We start from the raw sequence: 16,671 nt of genomic DNA on the forward strand, positions 1-16,671 counted from the left end.
AGATCATTCTTTGGAAAAACAATTTGCCAAAATGACTCAATAAGACATAACAACCATTCACACACACACAAACATGCTCCAGGCTTTCCAAGAAAAATAGCAAATAGCACACTGTCTTTCTCGTTCTCGCTCCCCCCCTCTCGCTCTCTCTCTTCCCCCCGCCCCGTCTCTCTCTCTCTCTCCACCCACTCCTTCCCTCCCCCGACTCTTCCTCTATTTTTAGCCCAGTCCTGCGAATCAGAAATCGTGACAGATCTATAGGGATAAACCTGGAGTCCAGGTTAACCTGAGCATCAATGAAGACTCAACAGCTCTGTAAACACCTCACAATCCACAAGCACTAATTTTGTTATGGTCAAATTAAAGGGACAGTTCAGCTAAATGACACATTTAGATATGTGTTTCCTTACTTTGAAGGCATTCTATCCCTTTAAATTTCTTAGCCAAAACAGAGTTATCCTTTCTTCGATCAAAACCTTATACCAAGAGATGACAGAAAGAGAGGATTTTCACATCACTGCTTTAAATAACCTTTAACTGCATTGGGCTAAATCAGGGTCACACAGAGTGGTTCTTGGTAGTCTTGGTACTTTGAAACAAAAGTATACACCTCACACACATGGTTATGGGCAACAACAAAAAAAGAAGATGCCAGATAGTAAATGTATTTCATTTTGAGTTTGAATCCCAATATTACACTTCATATACATCACAGAAGAGTGAACTAACAAAACTGTTTGACATAGAAACACCAGATTTTCGGTGGGTTTAAAAAAATAATGTTTATTAATTATGAAATTATGAAAAATATGAATAACATTCCACCCATGAGGCCACTAGGTCATTCGACTGCAGGAAAGGGGTACTACAACAATTACAATTAAAATATACACGTTCAGACATAGAGTATAAATATACAAATAGAAATACAGTTATATTCACCACAGAATATTCATAATGGGCAGACAGACATACATTTTCTGCCACTAGTGACAAATAAACAGCATTGGTTTCAGCAGACAGACATGGCTGTCCACTATTTGTTAAAGACATCCCTCACCCGGAGTAGAGGTAGATGTCCCTCTTCTTCTCTCTTCTCTTTTGCAGCATAATCATCATTCCATCTTTACATCACATCACCTCATACCAGGGACGTGTTCATTAGGCACCGAACGGAAGAAAACAGACCAAAGTAGTGTGGAAGTACCTGAACTTATCCAATGAGAAACGTTAGTTTTCATATTCCGTTGTAAAATCTTTTGCTACAGTGTGCCCTAATGAATACGACCTAAGTGCTATTCAAGTATCACATCAAGTACTACTACGTACTGTATATATGATTACATAACAAGATTTTCTCCTCATAAGCAAGCACACAGCTGAACTAACACAGCTGAACACACACACAGTACATGCATGTGGGATTGCGTAGGTGTTCAGAGACCTACGTGTCGGACTGTGCGTATCCGTGTGCGTGCGCATGTGGGTGTCCGTGTGTGTGTGTGTGTGTCCATGTGTGTGTTTCAGTGTGTCTGTGTGTGTGTGTGTGTGTGTGTGTGTGTGTGGTTAGAATGACAGCCTAACTGCTTGTGACTGTATTCCCTGCACGTAGCACTTTGCGGTCCATTTCTCTCAATGAATTTGCACAACTCTCCTCTCTCATACTGTTTCTTCTCTCTCTCTCTCTCTCTCTCTCTCTCTCTCTCTCTCTCTCTCTCTCTCTCTCTCTCTCTCTCTCTCTCTCTCTCAGAGCGCTGCCTACAAATCATCTCTTTTATAAATATCCCACCCTGCTTCTTTTGATATTCAGACTTGGCTTCCTTTCAATTTAAAACTATGTTATGTTACTATTTGTGGAAAATACTCCACGGAAATAGAAACATAAGAGCGTAAGTCACCAGAGACTCATGAAATAAATATGTTCCTCAGTCTTCTTTAATCATGTTCAACTAGTGCAAGAGAAAAATAAGGAACCCCCTCTTAATCAGAACAACTCCAGTTTTACCATGACTTCAGCAGTGCATGGCTGGATGAACCAAGTCTCTGGCCAGGGAAAGGAACATTTTAAAGTTCGCCTCTTGGCATCAGAGAGAAAATGTTGCAGTTTTCAAGCACATTTCCTGCAATTCTACACATTTTGTCATGAGGCAGATACAACTTTGCCGTTTTAAAGGCCCAGTGCAGTCAAACATTATATTTATATATTTCCACACTATAAGGTTGGAATAGTACTGTGAAATTGTGAAAATTATGATAATGCTGTAAGAGCTGTTCGAAAAGTCCTCCTAAAATTTCAACATGTTTTGATGGGATGGAGTTTTGTTCTGCCTAGCAGTAAATTAATTAATAGAACAATAAGAAAGAGAGTTCCAAACCTCTCTGCCAATAACAGCTAGTTTTCAGTTTTCCCCTTCCCAGGGGTCTGCAGACCCCACTTTGAGAACCCCTGCTCTAGCGTTTCTAGCCCAGGACTAAGAGCGTCTGGGGTTAAGTATAGACTTATAGACACGCAATGTGAAAAGTGTCAGAATAGAACACGCAATGTGAAAAGGCCTTTTGAAGCTAGCCTGCTGGTAGCAGACCTGTTTGAGCTTCAGCCTGACTCCTTGGTCGTGTCCATTGTCATGCCAAACTCGACTAACAATGTATGGCATGCCGTGACGACGCAAGTCAGTAGAGCTGGCTGTAAAGCACATAGAATAGTATACACATCCCACTGTGGCCACACTGGTTGTATCAACTCTGTTTGCATGTCATTTCAATGAAATTACGTTGAACCAACGCGCAATAGACATTAAATTGACATCTTTGCCCAGTGAGAGTACTGGAGAACCCAGCTACTTCAGCCAGTAAAGCCAGAAATGGTTTTCACTAAGAAACGCCACCAAGCTAGTAAAGCCACTTGTTATTCTGTCCAGTAACAAAAAGGACAAGAAGGCAGCATTCCTATTCTGTGGCTTAACGGCCGGACCACTGCCTTTATCCTGCGCCAGAGCAGCCAGAGTTTAGAGACATTTTCAGTGCCGTTTCCAGTAAAGTATTCTAACTCCGAATAATAATCGTATTCCGTTCAGCATGACCAGTGGTGTAAAGTACTTAAGTAAAAATACTTTAAAGTACTACTTAAGTAGTTTTTTGGGGGTATCTGTACTTTGCTTTACTATTCATATTTTTGACAACTTTTACTTCACTACATTCCTAAAGAAAATAATGTACTTTTTACTCCATACATTTTCCCTGACACCCAAAAGTACTCTTTGCATGTTGAGTGCTTAGCAGCACATGAAAATGGTCCAATTCACGCACTTATCAAGAGAACATCCCTGGTCATCCCTACTGCCTCTGATCTGGCTGACTCACTAAACACATAAGCATCGTTTGTAAATGATGTCTTAGTATTAATGTGCACCCCTGGCTAACCGTACATTTTAAAAACAAGAAAATAGTGCCGTCTGTTCTTGATTTATATAAGGAATTTGAAATTATTTATACTTTTGATACTTAAGTATATTTTAGCAATTACATTTACTTTTGATACTTAAGTAAAATACTTTAAGACTTTTATTCAAGTAGTATTTTACTGGGTGACTTTCACTTTTACTCGTAACTTTCTATATCTATACTTTTACTCAAGTATGACAATTGGGTAGTTTTTCCAACATTGAGCATGAGTGACTTAAATCTGTCCAGAGTCAGAGTCCTCACTTAAAATTGACAGCCTCGACTGGCTGGTTTCTCTCTCACACACACACACACACACACACACACACACACACACACACACACACACACACACACACACACACACACACACACACACACACACACACACACACACACAGTTATAGCCTTTTCACACTCGCGTGCCAATCTGAACCATACTGCGCTAGTTCATCAAAAGTTTCCAGCATAATTCCAGTAGGCCAGCGCAGTAGAGCTCACCTCAGTTTGGCTGGGTTCAGTAGAATAGAGGATATAAGACAAAGCTGTACGGACTAACACAATCAATAGAGGGCATAGTTACAGTACATTCGCACACAATAAGCTGCAACATATTCAGGACAAAGGCAAAAGGAGGAGAAAGGGCTGATCCATGCCATTGCATGTCTATCCTACTACACAAGACATGTAACCATAGAGCTGAGGCTGACCTGTGAGTGGAGAGAGACTGCGTCTTTATTGGAACCCTTTTCCCTATATAGTGCACTACATATGACCGTGGTTCTGGTCAAAAGTAGTGCACTATATATGGAATAGGGTGCCATTTGGGATGCAGACCGAGTCTTTGGCACTGAAAAGTTATGTATCTGATTTCTCTTTATGCATAGACACTTTTAACACCTTGCTAGACGCCATTAGTGTTCTATGGGACTGGGTCAATACTTGGCTAATCAATGCCACTTTCTCAAGGGGAGAGCCCGTTCAAAACATCAAGACAACCAGCAATATGTTAGTTCTATCGTCAAGACAACCATCAATATGTTAGTTCTATTATCAAGATAATCATCAATATGTTATTTCTATCATCAAGACAACCATCAATATGTTAGTTCTATTATCAAGATAATCATCAATATGTTAGTTCTATCGTCAAGACAACCATCAATATGTTAGTTCTATCGTCAAGACAACCATCAATGTTAGTTCTATTATCAAGATAATAATCAATATGTTAGTTCTATCGTCAAGACAACCATCAATATGTTAGTTCTATCATCAAGACAACCATCAACATGTTAGTTCTATTATCAAGATAATCATCAATATGTTAGTTCTATCGTCAAGACAACCATCAATATGTTAGTTCTATCGTCAAGACAACCATCAATGTTAGTTCTATTATCAAGATAATCATCAATATGTTAGTTCTATCGTCAAGACAACCATCAATATGTTAGTTCTATCATCAAGACAACCATCAACATGTTAGTTCTATTATCAAGATAATCATCAATATGTTAGTTCTATCGTCAAGACAACCATCAATATGTTAGTTCTATTATCAAGACAACCATCAATATGTTAGTTCTATCGTCAAGACAACCATCAATATGTTAGTTCTATTATCAAGACAACCATCAATATGTTAGTTCTATCGTCAAGAAAACCATAAATATGTTAGTTCTATCATCAGGACAACCATCAATGTTAGTTCTATTATCAAGATAATCATCAATATGTTAGTTCTATTATCAAGACAACCATCAATGTTAGTTCTATCGTCAAGACAACCATCAATGTTAGTTCTATCGTCAAGACAACCATGAATATGTTAGTTCTATCGTCAAGACAACCATCAATATGTTAGTTCTATCATCAAGACACCAATCAATGTTAGTTCTATCGTCAAGACAACCATCAATATGTTAGTTCTATCGTCAAGACAACCATCAATGTTAGTTCTATCGTCAAGACAACCATCAATATGTTAGTTCTATCATCAAGACAACCATCAATGTTAGTTCTATTATCAAGATAATAATCAATATGTTAGTTCTATTATCAAGACAACCATCAATGTTAGTTCTATCGTCAAGACAACCATGAATATGTTAGTTCTATCGTCAAGACAACCATCATTATGTTAGTTCTATCGTCAAGACAACCATCAATATGTTAGTTCTATCATCAAGACAACCATCAATGTTAGTTCTATTATCAAGATAATCATCAATGTTAGTTCTATCGTCAAGACAACCATCAATATGTTAGTTCTATTATCAAGACAACCATCAATGTTAGTTCTACTATCAAGATAATCATCAATGTTAGTTCTATCGTCAAGACAACCATCAATGTTAGTTCTATCGTCAAGACAACCATCAATGTTAGTTCTATTATCAAGACAACCTATCAAAGACAACCATCAATATGTTAGTTCTATCGTCAAGACAACCATCAATATGTTATTTCTATTATCAAGACAACCATCAATATGTTAGTTCTATCGTCAAGACAACCATCAATATGTTAGTTCTATTATCAAGATAATCATCAATGTTAGTTCTATCATCAAGACAACCATCAATGTTAGTTCTATCGTCAAGACAACCATCAATGTTAGTTCTATTATCAAGACACCAATCAATGTTAGTTCTATCGTCAAGACAACCATCAATGTTAGTTCTATTATCAAGATAATCATCAATATGTTAGTTCTATCGTCAAGACAACCATCAATATGTTAGTTCTATCGTCAAGACAACCATCAATGTTAGTTCTATTATCAAGATAATCATCAATATGTTATTTCTATCATCAAGACAATCAGCCCAAGTGGTTACCTTAGTAACACTGTGTAGCCTAGCCTACTCATTCTCAGAACATCTATTGAGAGAAACTAGATGAGTACACTGCCTCTATTCCTTAATGACACAAACCTGTACAAATCCTTTTAAAACACTGATTCATCAGTACAAAATGAGGATGGTCCAATCAAATCAATGCCATTAATAAATCCTCACCACCGCAAGAGAGGGGTTTCCCAGATCATTGAGCAGTTTCCTCATTTTTCAGGAAAGAGAGGAAAGGATGGAAAACTGGTCTTGGTGTGTGTTTGCGTGTGTGTTTGCGTATGTGTGTGTGTTTGCGTGTGTGTGTGTTTGTGTGTGTATGTTTGCGTGTTTGTCGTGCTGCAGTAGTCCCAGTCTCCTCCAGTGGTCAGTCACAACAGGGTATTCCACGAGAGATGAGAAAAATGGTGAGGGGGAGTGGGAAATGTTTTAATGGTAATAGTAATGTGAGGGAGGGAGGGTTGTCTCCCTCTGAGATAGCTGTCTGTCTGTCTGTCTGTCAGGGTCGAGGGAGGAGAGGGAGAGGAGGAGAGGGAGAGGGAGAGGAGGAGAGAGAGGGAGGAGAGAGAGAGAGAGGAGAGGGAGAGGAGAAGAGGGAGAAGAGGAGAGAGAGAGGGGAAGTCTCCAAAGAGCAGAAGAGCAGATGGAAACGGGTAACACACAAGTCAGAGCCTTTTTTCATGATCCAGCTCTCCAGTTCTCTGCTCCACTCGCTCAAGGCACTGAAAAGGGGACGGGAGGGGTCCCTCAGAGTGGAGTGTCACCAAGTCAAAGTGTCCCTTGGTGGAATGTCCCCTCAGCAGTAATGTCCTTCATTTATCCCGTCCTGTCCCCTGCTCGCTCTCTCTTGCTCTCTCTCTTTCTCTCTCTGTGAGAGAGGAGCTGAGGTCCTACGACTGCAGAGAAACTGACAGAGGTCAATGCTCATAATCACACTACAGTGTATCAGGTGTGCAGTGCAGTCACTTACTCAGCTCTCTCCACTCCACTCTCCACTCTCAGAATGGCTGCATGGAGAAAAACATGGGGTAAAATGCCTTTATGTCCCTTTTCCACTGCGAGGATTAACACCGGTGCTGGACCTAAAAACTTGGACTTTTGTGTTACCAATGGCTGAGGCAGAGAGACATTGTTTCCTTTGGGCCTTTATGGCCTTTGACTCCATGTGGAATATTCTCCTCCTTGGTCTGTATTCCACAGTCTAGAATAGTAGTCTTTTCTGTGCCTCAGAAAAGCACAAAGGCACAGACATTGACCTACTACTGTAATACTGAAGGGACTGGTCACTCTGGTCTAGTGTAATAGTGTAGATGTGTGATTTCTTTGTTCCATACATTAGTTCTTGTGTTCTTACACTGGAAAAAGTCCACAGGTTCTGTACATACTCTTTCTTTCTTGCACACACACACATATACACACACATACACAAATGCACTCACACAAATAAACACACAATTTTCCTGCCCTCTCCTGCTCCTTTCCTCGTCCCTCTACCACCAGCTGCCAGTAAGATCCTGTCGGACTCAGGTTCCACTCTCCCGTTGCGTAAAAAAAGCCCCAACACATTGCTGCAGTGTCACAGGACGAGTGAATGACGCGGGGCACTGACGAGGGTGCACTCCTCTTTCGGCCCGGTGTCGAGTTGCCGTCGCTGGCCCACTTTTCACCGGTCGGACAGCCTGTCACCTGTCCTGGCTGGGAGGAATGCCGCGACTGACGCGGCTGGTGAAGGCAGCACTGACTCCGGCAGCAGCTCGGCATAGCGGATTAAGTGTCTGTGTGAGGCTCCCGCTGCGTGTGTCAATGTGTGTGAGGGGGTCTCAGGGTGTGTGTTTGCGTGTCTCCTGAGAGGTTGTTTTGACACTGGACACCTGCTGTCCGACTGTAAAAGCGCGTGTTTGTGAGCTGGTGGTGAACCTGCATGCCAGACCCATCCGTCTCTCTCTCCCTCTGTCTCTCTCTCTCTGTCTCTCTCTACTCAGAGTTCCACAGGTACTTCCTCCGCCCGTCTGTCTGTCTGTGAACCCTGAGCCCTCATCCTCGCCACACCTCTTCCTGAGTCCTCATCCTCCTCCTCTCCACACCATTTCCTGTGTCCTCGTCCTCGTCCTCCTCCTCTCCACACCACTTCCTGTGTCCTCGTCCTCCTCCTCTCCACACCTCTTCCTGTGTCCTCGTCCTCCTCCTCTCCACACCTCTTCCTGTGTCCTCGTCCTCCTCCTCTCCACACCTCTTCCTGTGTCCTCGTCCTCCTCCTCTCCACACCTCTTCCTGTGTCCTCGCCTTCCTCCTCTCCACACCTCTTCCTGAGTCCTCGTCCTCTCCACATCTCTTCCTGAGTCCTCACCCTCCTCCTCCTCTCCACACCTCTTCCTGAGTCCTTGTCCTCCTCCTCTCCACACCTCTTCCCGAGCTATGAGCTGAGCCAAGAGCAGCCAGGCTCCATAAAGACTAGGGAGGGCTGGTGGTGGTGGCTAGCCCACCCCCCCGGCGGTGCTCCATTCCTGGGGCTTCTCTCCTCTCTCATGTCCCTGTGTGGTCAGAATATCCCAGGCTCCAGGTGTTCCTCACAAGGGGAACTGCTCTGAGGTAAAGGAGCTCCCTCCTCCGGCTCCTGAGGCCCTCTCTTTCTTTTTCCTCTTCTTTCTCTTGTGGACCGTCCAGCAGGCGGCGGCGGTCAGTGTCAGCACCAGGCCAGCTATAAGCAACACTACCGTCACCACTTTGGTCAGGGGCAGGTCATTGTATGTGTAAGTAACAGCCGTGCCCGACACACCGATCACCAACGAGATGATGCCAAAGGGGAAGATGCAGCGATACCAGGACTTCTCCATGCCGCCCGTGGCTTGGGAAAGGCGCTCCAGACTGGATAGGACCTCCGGGACTTTGGGCCCATGGGCTTCCAGCTGGCTCAGGGCCTGATTGTCTTGTCCAGGGGCCAGGGCTCCTGGGGGCTGGGGTGGAGGCTGGCAGGCCAGTTTGCCAGTGGTGCAGCCCATCCTGTCGGACTAACCAGGCCTTCGGCAGGGGGAGAGGAGGTGGAGGCTGGAGGTGCAGACCAGGCAGCAGATCTTCCTGGAACTGCCTCTGCCTCAGCTATCTTCTCCTCAGTAGTAGTCAGCACTGGCCTGGAGCAAGAAATAGAGACAACCAGAGGAGGTTTCTCTGTCTCAGAGCACAGAGGAGAAAGGGAGGAATAGCTAGAGTGGGAGGTATTGTGAGGTTTTGGTCATAAAGCGCAGAAATCCTACTCACACTCTCCCTGTCTCTTCCTCCCTCTCTCTCTGTCTCTCTGCTGCGTGTGCCTTGCTTGCTGCTGATTCTCTGGCAGCACATTGTACACTCTGCTGCCGGGACTGTAGGGGGATATATAAGGGGCCAGTGGAGGGGGTGGATCCAGGGAGAGGAAAGTGGGCGGAACAAAGCCTCCGATTGGCCGCAGCACATGTGATGTCAAAGACCGGGGCAGGGAGGAATGGGGAGTGGTGGGAGAACAGGAAGCGGGAGGAGAGAAGAGGAAGGGGGAAGGGGGAAGGGGGAAGGGAGAAGAGGAGAAGAACAGTTTAACTGCTCCCTCTCCGCCTCGTCTCTCTCCATCCTTCCTCTCCTTTATTCTCTTTTTTATCTCCACGCGGTAGAGAGTTAAAGTATCCCCTGGAGAATAGAAGACACACCTACTGCTATGTTTTCTGCAGCGAGGGGAGCACGATTCTGCCAGGATTCAACTATAGAAAAGATACAAGCAGAATGAGGTAGTGATAGCGATTCTGTTTGATCAGAGTAGAGAGAGGAAGGGGAGTGTTTGGAGCGTCTGCCACCTCTCTCTCTCACACACACCTCGCCACAACGGCACAGCTGTATCACGCTCGACATACTAATTATACAACAACGGCATTCCCACTGCACTCTGCCACAACACAGAGGCACCTCACACACACACACAGAATCATTTAGAAACACATTCACAGACACATACAGTCCATATGAAAACCTATATTTATACCAACAAGATATCACAGTCGGACTTCATGCCCCAACGTCCTTGGACAAACGTTTATTTTTGACGAGTAAACTGACTTCATCTCCCAACGTTCTGTGACAAACTTGTTAAATTTAGGCACACAGAAACAACTTGTGTGAAGTGTAGGTATTCATTCTGACTGGGTTAATTAGGGGTGAAGGTTTGGGATGAAACAGAGACAACTCTGACTGGGCTTGGTGTATTGTTGTGGACGGATGGTGGAGTGGCGTCTGCTCTGTAGACTGTGAGTTCAATCCCAGTGCAGGGCTCTTGGGCTGGTTTTGACAGTGTCTCCCGACATCCAGTGGACCTGCACAAACGTCGAATTTCGCCTTGGATCTGGAGTGATCCTTCTGATTTATACACAGATGCACGTAATAGCAAACACACTCAGCGCCCATTCCTCCTCCTCCTCCGCCCACACACACGACGCAGCATCCATTCCTCCTCCTCCACACACACGTACACAAAGCCTCCTGCCAAATGGCTAAATGGGATAAAGGCTACGTATGGATGACAGAGAGGCTAATCCCCTCTATACCACCAGGACCAGCCTCCGGAGCCTTCAGCCTCTCTTCAAATTAAATCAACCCAGACAGCTCTGCCTCCCTAAGTCCTCTCCCAGCTCACCTAAACCCAGTTACAGAAAGATGCTTCACTAGGGACTACTGGTGGGTAAGGCTCTACTGGGATGACATTCTAACCAGTTTGAATGTTGTTTCATTTAGAATGCACGCTCATGGGATGACTAGAAGACTGATTGGAATAATACATTGAACTCTATGGGATGGTATATATTCATTCAACTATGAATATTGTAAGCATGATTTTAATGAATGATTAGCACAGATAGTAGTTTTGTGTGTGTGTGTGTGTGCTCCTTGATATGCAGGAGAAATGACAGTGTCATTTTAACTAAATAAACCATGCCATGCTAATCAGGAATGTCTCGTCTACAAAGAGCCACGCCATATGGTCCCAGACGCCTCCTCCATTGTGAACATGCTTATTTGTGCACAGTGTGTGTGTGTGTGTGTGTGTGTGTGTGTGTGTGTGTGTGTGTGTGTGTGTACAGTTGAAGTTGGAAGTTTACATACACCTTAGCCAAATACATTTAAACTCAGTTTTTCACAATTCCTGACATATAATCCTAGTAAAAATTCCCCGTCTTAGGTCAGTTAGGATCACCACTTAAATTTAATAATGTGAAATGTCAGAATAATAGTAGAGAGAATGAGTTATTTCAGCTTTTATTTCTTTCATCACATTCCCAGTGGGCCAGAAGTTGACATACACTCAATTAGTATTTGGTAGCATTGCCTTTATATTGCTTAACTTGGGTCAAATGTTATGGGTAGCCTTTCACAAGCTTCCCACAATAAGTTGGGTGAATTTTGCCCCATTCCTCCTGACAGAGCTGGTGTAACTGAGTCAGGTTTGTAGGCTTCCTTGCTTGCACAAGCTTTTTCAGTTCTGCCCACAAATGTTCTATAGGATTGAGGTCAGGGCTTTGTGATGGCCACTCCAATACCTTGACTTTGTTGTCCTTAAGCCATTTTGACAATTTTGGGAGTATGCTTCGGGTCATTGTCCATTTGGATGACCAAGCTTTAACTTCCTGACTGATGTCTTGAGATGTTGCTTCAATATAGCAATAACATTTTCCTCCCTCATGATGCCATCTATTTTGTGAAGTGCACCAGTCCCTCCTGCAGAAAAACACCCCTACAACATGATGCTGCCACCCCCGTGCTTCACGGTTGGGATGGTGTTCTTCGGCTTGCAAGCCTCCCCCTTTTTCCTCCAAACATAACGACGGTCATTATGGCCAAACATTTCTATTTTTGTTTCATCAGATCAGAGGACATTTCTCCAAAAAGTACAATTTTTGTCCCCATGTGCAGTTGCAAACCGTAGTCTTGCTTTTTTATTGTGGTTTTGGAGCAGTGGCTTCTTCCTTGCTGAGCGGCCTTTCAGGTTATGTCGATATAGGACTCGTTTTACTGTGGATATAGATACTTTTGTACCTGTTTCCTCCAGCATCTTCACAAGGTCCTTTGCTGTTGTTCTGGGATTGATTTGCACTTTTCGGAACCAAAGTACGTTCAACTCTAGGAGACCGAACTCGTCTCCTTCCTGAGCGGTATGATGACGGTGTTTATACTTGCGTACTATTGTTTGTACAGATGAATGTGGTACCTTCAGGCGTTTGGAAATTGCTCCCAAGGATGAACCAGACTTGTGGAGGTCAAAAAAAGGTATTTTGATTTTCCCATGATGTCAAGCAAAGAGGCACTGAGTTTGAAGGTAGGCCTTGAAATACATCCACAGGTACACCTCCAATTGACTCAAATTATGTCAATTAGCCTATCAGAAGCTGGAATTTTCCAAGCTGTTTGAAGGCACAGTCAACTTAGTGTTTGTAAACTTCTGACCCACTGGAATTGTGATACAGTGAATTATAAGTGAAATAATCTGTCGATTATTGTTGATGAGAACCAGTTCATAGACAGGGGGATAACTAGTTATTGATGTCAGCCATTGATGAGAACCAGTTCATAGACAGGGGGATAACTAGTTATTGATGTCAGCCATTGAAGAGGGCCAGTTCATAGACAGGGGGATAACTGATTATTGATGTCAGCCATTGAATAGAAGTCCAGCTACATTCTTTACCTCTCATGTCTGGCGGCAGATTAACAAAATATCCTACCAGACTACCAGAGAGGCGGAGGGCGTCACCCAAAACCATAGAAATAAAACTAATTCTATGGTCACAATCACAGGAGGTTGGTGGCTCCTTAATTGGGGGGGACGGTCTTGTGGTAGCGGCTGGAGTGCAATGGGTGGGATGGTATCAAATACATCAAACACATGGTTTTCATGTGTCTGATGCCATTCCATTCGCTCTGTTACAGCCATTATTCTGAGGCGTCCTCCACTCAGCAGCCTCCACTGGTCACAACAACCTGAAGGGGGTTTACTGAGGGATCAGGGGACCGTCAAAGACCTATTAGTATTATTTATTTACCAAAACTCCTTGGTTTCAACATAAACAAAGAGAGTTGTGGAATATATTTTCCTCCATAGTCTGAAAGGAAATAAGAGGACATGGGAATAGATCCCCCCCTCCACACACACACACACACACACACACACACACACACACACACACACACACACACACACACACACACACACACACACACACACACACACACACACACACACACACACACACACACACACACAATGACAAGACTGAACCGTTATTAAGATGTTCCTCCTGCCCTCCATTGAAAAGCTCTCTGTGACGGAGTAAACTGACACACACAGGCAGGGTGGTCAGGGAGGAAATCAAATAATAAACATTGCTGGAGGGGTAATTGATGAAACAGCGTGACTCAACACTAGCTGCCTGCTGTAACTGAATACCAACAGAGAAAGAAATACAGGAGATTTAGGAGGAGAGGAGGGGGATGGATGGGGGGAGAGAAGGGCCGGGGGCGTCAGAGAAGAGTGGGAGGGAGAGGAGAAAGAAGGCTCAATGAAAAGCGAGGTGGATTCTTGGTAACGCAGCATGGTTTCTGTGGTTGTGTACTTGGACACGGCAGCTTATAAAGCACTATAGGTTTTGTACATCTGCCCCCCCCATTCAAATTACAGAGAGGATGGACAGATTAAAGGACCAGGTGGAGAAAGAATAGAGTAGAGGAGAATTAAATTCAAACAACTTCAGTTGTCCCCTTGCTAAAATTACTAAAAGGAAAAGCAAGAGGGAGTGAGAGAAAGATAACAGTTGAGTAAGAGGACTATAGAACAGTTACACAGAAAACTTAAACGTTTATTTATTTTGTTACTATTTTTCCTTCAAATTTAAGCTACATTTGTTTGTTGGTTAAGAGCAAGTAAGCAATGTGACTAATACAATTTAATTCCACCACTTTTCAACCTCATTTTCATTATCTCCAGCACAATACCAGTTTCTAAGTTTTGTAGTGAAAATATACAGTAAAGTGTAACAGTTCTACCCGATGGCAACAAAAGAAACAGTGATTTTCAAACACTATGAGATTGGCAGTGACGTGGGGAGCAAGAAAATACCCTGAACTGGCCAGAAACGAGTTGTTTTTCTTACATTTAATCCCTGTGAAGTCACAGAGAAGCATTTTTTAAGAACTTTTATCTTTTTAATCACAGAAATGCATGTTGACACTGGTATGGTGCTGAAAAGAATGAATTTGAGGTTGAAAAGTTGCAGAATTGCCCTTTACGTAAAGACTAGGACATTGCTGAAAATGGTTCAGTTGTCTGAAGCATACATACGTATGTCACCTGGGCGGGACTTGTGTCAGGCAAACGGGAACACAGGAAGGCTGAGTTGCGTGAGCTCACCGGGACCTCTGTGTGTTGCAAATTTATGTTGACATTATTAATGCCTGCCGCTTAGTACTTTCCTGTCTCCCCTCTTCACATGCCCTGGCCTAAACTGAGACAAGCTCTTATCAAGACAGAATCCTCCCTTTTGCTGGGATTCCAGCCCTTCCCGCACAGGGACTGGCAACCGCAATTATACAGACACATAGTGAATTTTTACTCAATAAAACGGTATTTATCCCCTCAGGGGCAATTAAGAAAGGCATAGTTATAAATCACAGTGGATGCTTTGAGAAAATGGTTGGGAGCGTTTTCCATTCAATAATGGATTGACTACGGTAGCATCATGATTAAATAAATAATAACAATATGTTCTGTTAGGGATGGCAAACGGACCCATAAAAGCACTCTGACAGAGAATGTGTGTGGTAGTAAAAGAGCTCTGATGAATACCGGTACCATAGCAGAAACAGAAGGTTGTGACAGAGCTAGCACTTGATAGAATCATTTCTAAATGAATAATGATCAGTGCCCTCATCACTTTACTGTAGCAGAGGAAAATGACCCGTTTATCGGAGTAGAGCTGTTGGTAAGGAAGAGCCAGTAGTCACTAACTACCACAGCCACAAAGTCATAAACCCAGCCTATTTGTACAATTTCTCTAATTAAAATCAGATTTTTAACCTAACATTAACCACAATCCTAACTCTAGCCTTAAATTAAGACCAAAAAGCAAATTTGTGTTAGCCAATTTTGACTTTGTGGCTGTGCTATGTAATGGAAAACAGAAGATCCCCATTTTATTCAATTTTGTGCCTACTGAACACTACCCTTGTGTCACCATGACTACTATCCTGCTGTATGCTATTATGTCTCTTTGTCTCTTTCTGGTGAGAAACCTGCTCACCCCAGCTGACATCCATCTGAGTAGCTTTCCATGGAACCTGTTCCCCTGGTGACTCAGTCACCCTGGAGGTGTGTGTGTGTGTGTGTGTGAGGTCTGGTGCAGCAGAGCATACTCACCCACGACCCGCTGTGTAAACCCGGCGCCACCTGTCGCCCAGTCTGGACCAGCTTGTGCCATCCTCACGTCATTTGACTGTGGGTAGACTGGGCACGCATTGAACTGGCCCTTTTCATCCTCTCTAGGCCCCCGCTACCTCTCACACCCACCCTCATAATCTCTCATTTCGCATCAGAGGAAAACCCAAAAAATTGTCAGAGACTCCAGTCACCCAAGTCATAAACTGTTTTCTCTGCTACCGCACAACAAGCGGTACCGGAGCGTCGTCTTGGACCAAAAGGCTCAGCTTCTACTTCCAAGCCATAAGACTGCTGAACAATTAATAAAATGTACACTGCTGCTACTCGCTGTTTATTATCTATGCATAGTCACTTCACCCCTACCTACATGTACAAACTACTTTGGCTAACCTGTACCCCCACACATTGACTCGGTACCGGTACCCCCTGTGTATAGCCTTGTTATTGTTATTTTATTGTGTTACTTTTTTATTATTTTTTTACTTTAGTTTATTTGGTAAATATTTTCTTAACTCTTTTTTTAACTGCACTGTTGGTAAAGGGGTTGTAAGTAAGCATTTCAATGTAAGGTCTACACTTGTTGTATTCAGTGCATGTGACAAATAAAATTAGTTTGACAGAACCATCACTTCATATTCTATCCCAACAGATCCTAGGATCAGATAGATAGAATATTAGATGTGGTCATACCAGACCCATACATGATGTAGAAATCTGAGACAGAATCAGACAGGATGGGAACGTCAGTCAAAATGTATGAAACAGCAGACAGAGGCTATTCCTCTTAGATTAGGCATGGATTCTGGCCAGTCCAAGACACAGATCAAGTTTGTGTCTATGACTATGGAGATGAACACAGACAGCTGGTCCCGTAGGCCTTACCCTTCAATGTTGGCTGATCTGAAGGGGCTCGATAGGAAGTGAAGCGGTGGTGCA

The 16,671-nt window shown here is 43.4% G+C and overlaps 1 protein-coding gene across 1 annotated transcript; it reads right to left on the reverse strand.

Annotated features, from left to right (window-relative positions):
* Nucleotides 1-763: 763 nt before the first annotated feature.
* On the reverse strand, nucleotides 764-9,630 carry LOC139571677 (transmembrane protein 100). Its single transcript, XM_071394768.1, has one exon. It carries the CDS (start codon nucleotides 9,290-9,292, stop codon nucleotides 8,861-8,863), a length of 432 nt encoding a protein of 143 aa, XP_071250869.1. The 5' UTR covers nucleotides 9,293-9,630; the 3' UTR covers nucleotides 764-8,860.
* Between the last annotated feature and the right edge of the window lie 7,041 nt (nucleotides 9,631-16,671).

Source organism: Salvelinus alpinus, chromosome 1, assembly GCF_045679555.1.
Source record: "Salvelinus alpinus chromosome 1, SLU_Salpinus.1, whole genome shotgun sequence".
Taxonomy (NCBI): domain Eukaryota; kingdom Metazoa; phylum Chordata; class Actinopteri; order Salmoniformes; family Salmonidae; genus Salvelinus; species Salvelinus alpinus.

Bases quoted from the DNA above. Each gene is read 5' to 3' on its own strand.
- LOC139571677 (XM_071394768.1), bottom strand. From the start codon at position 9,292: ATGGGCTGCACCACTGGCAAACTGGCCTGCCAGCCTCCACCCCAGCCC.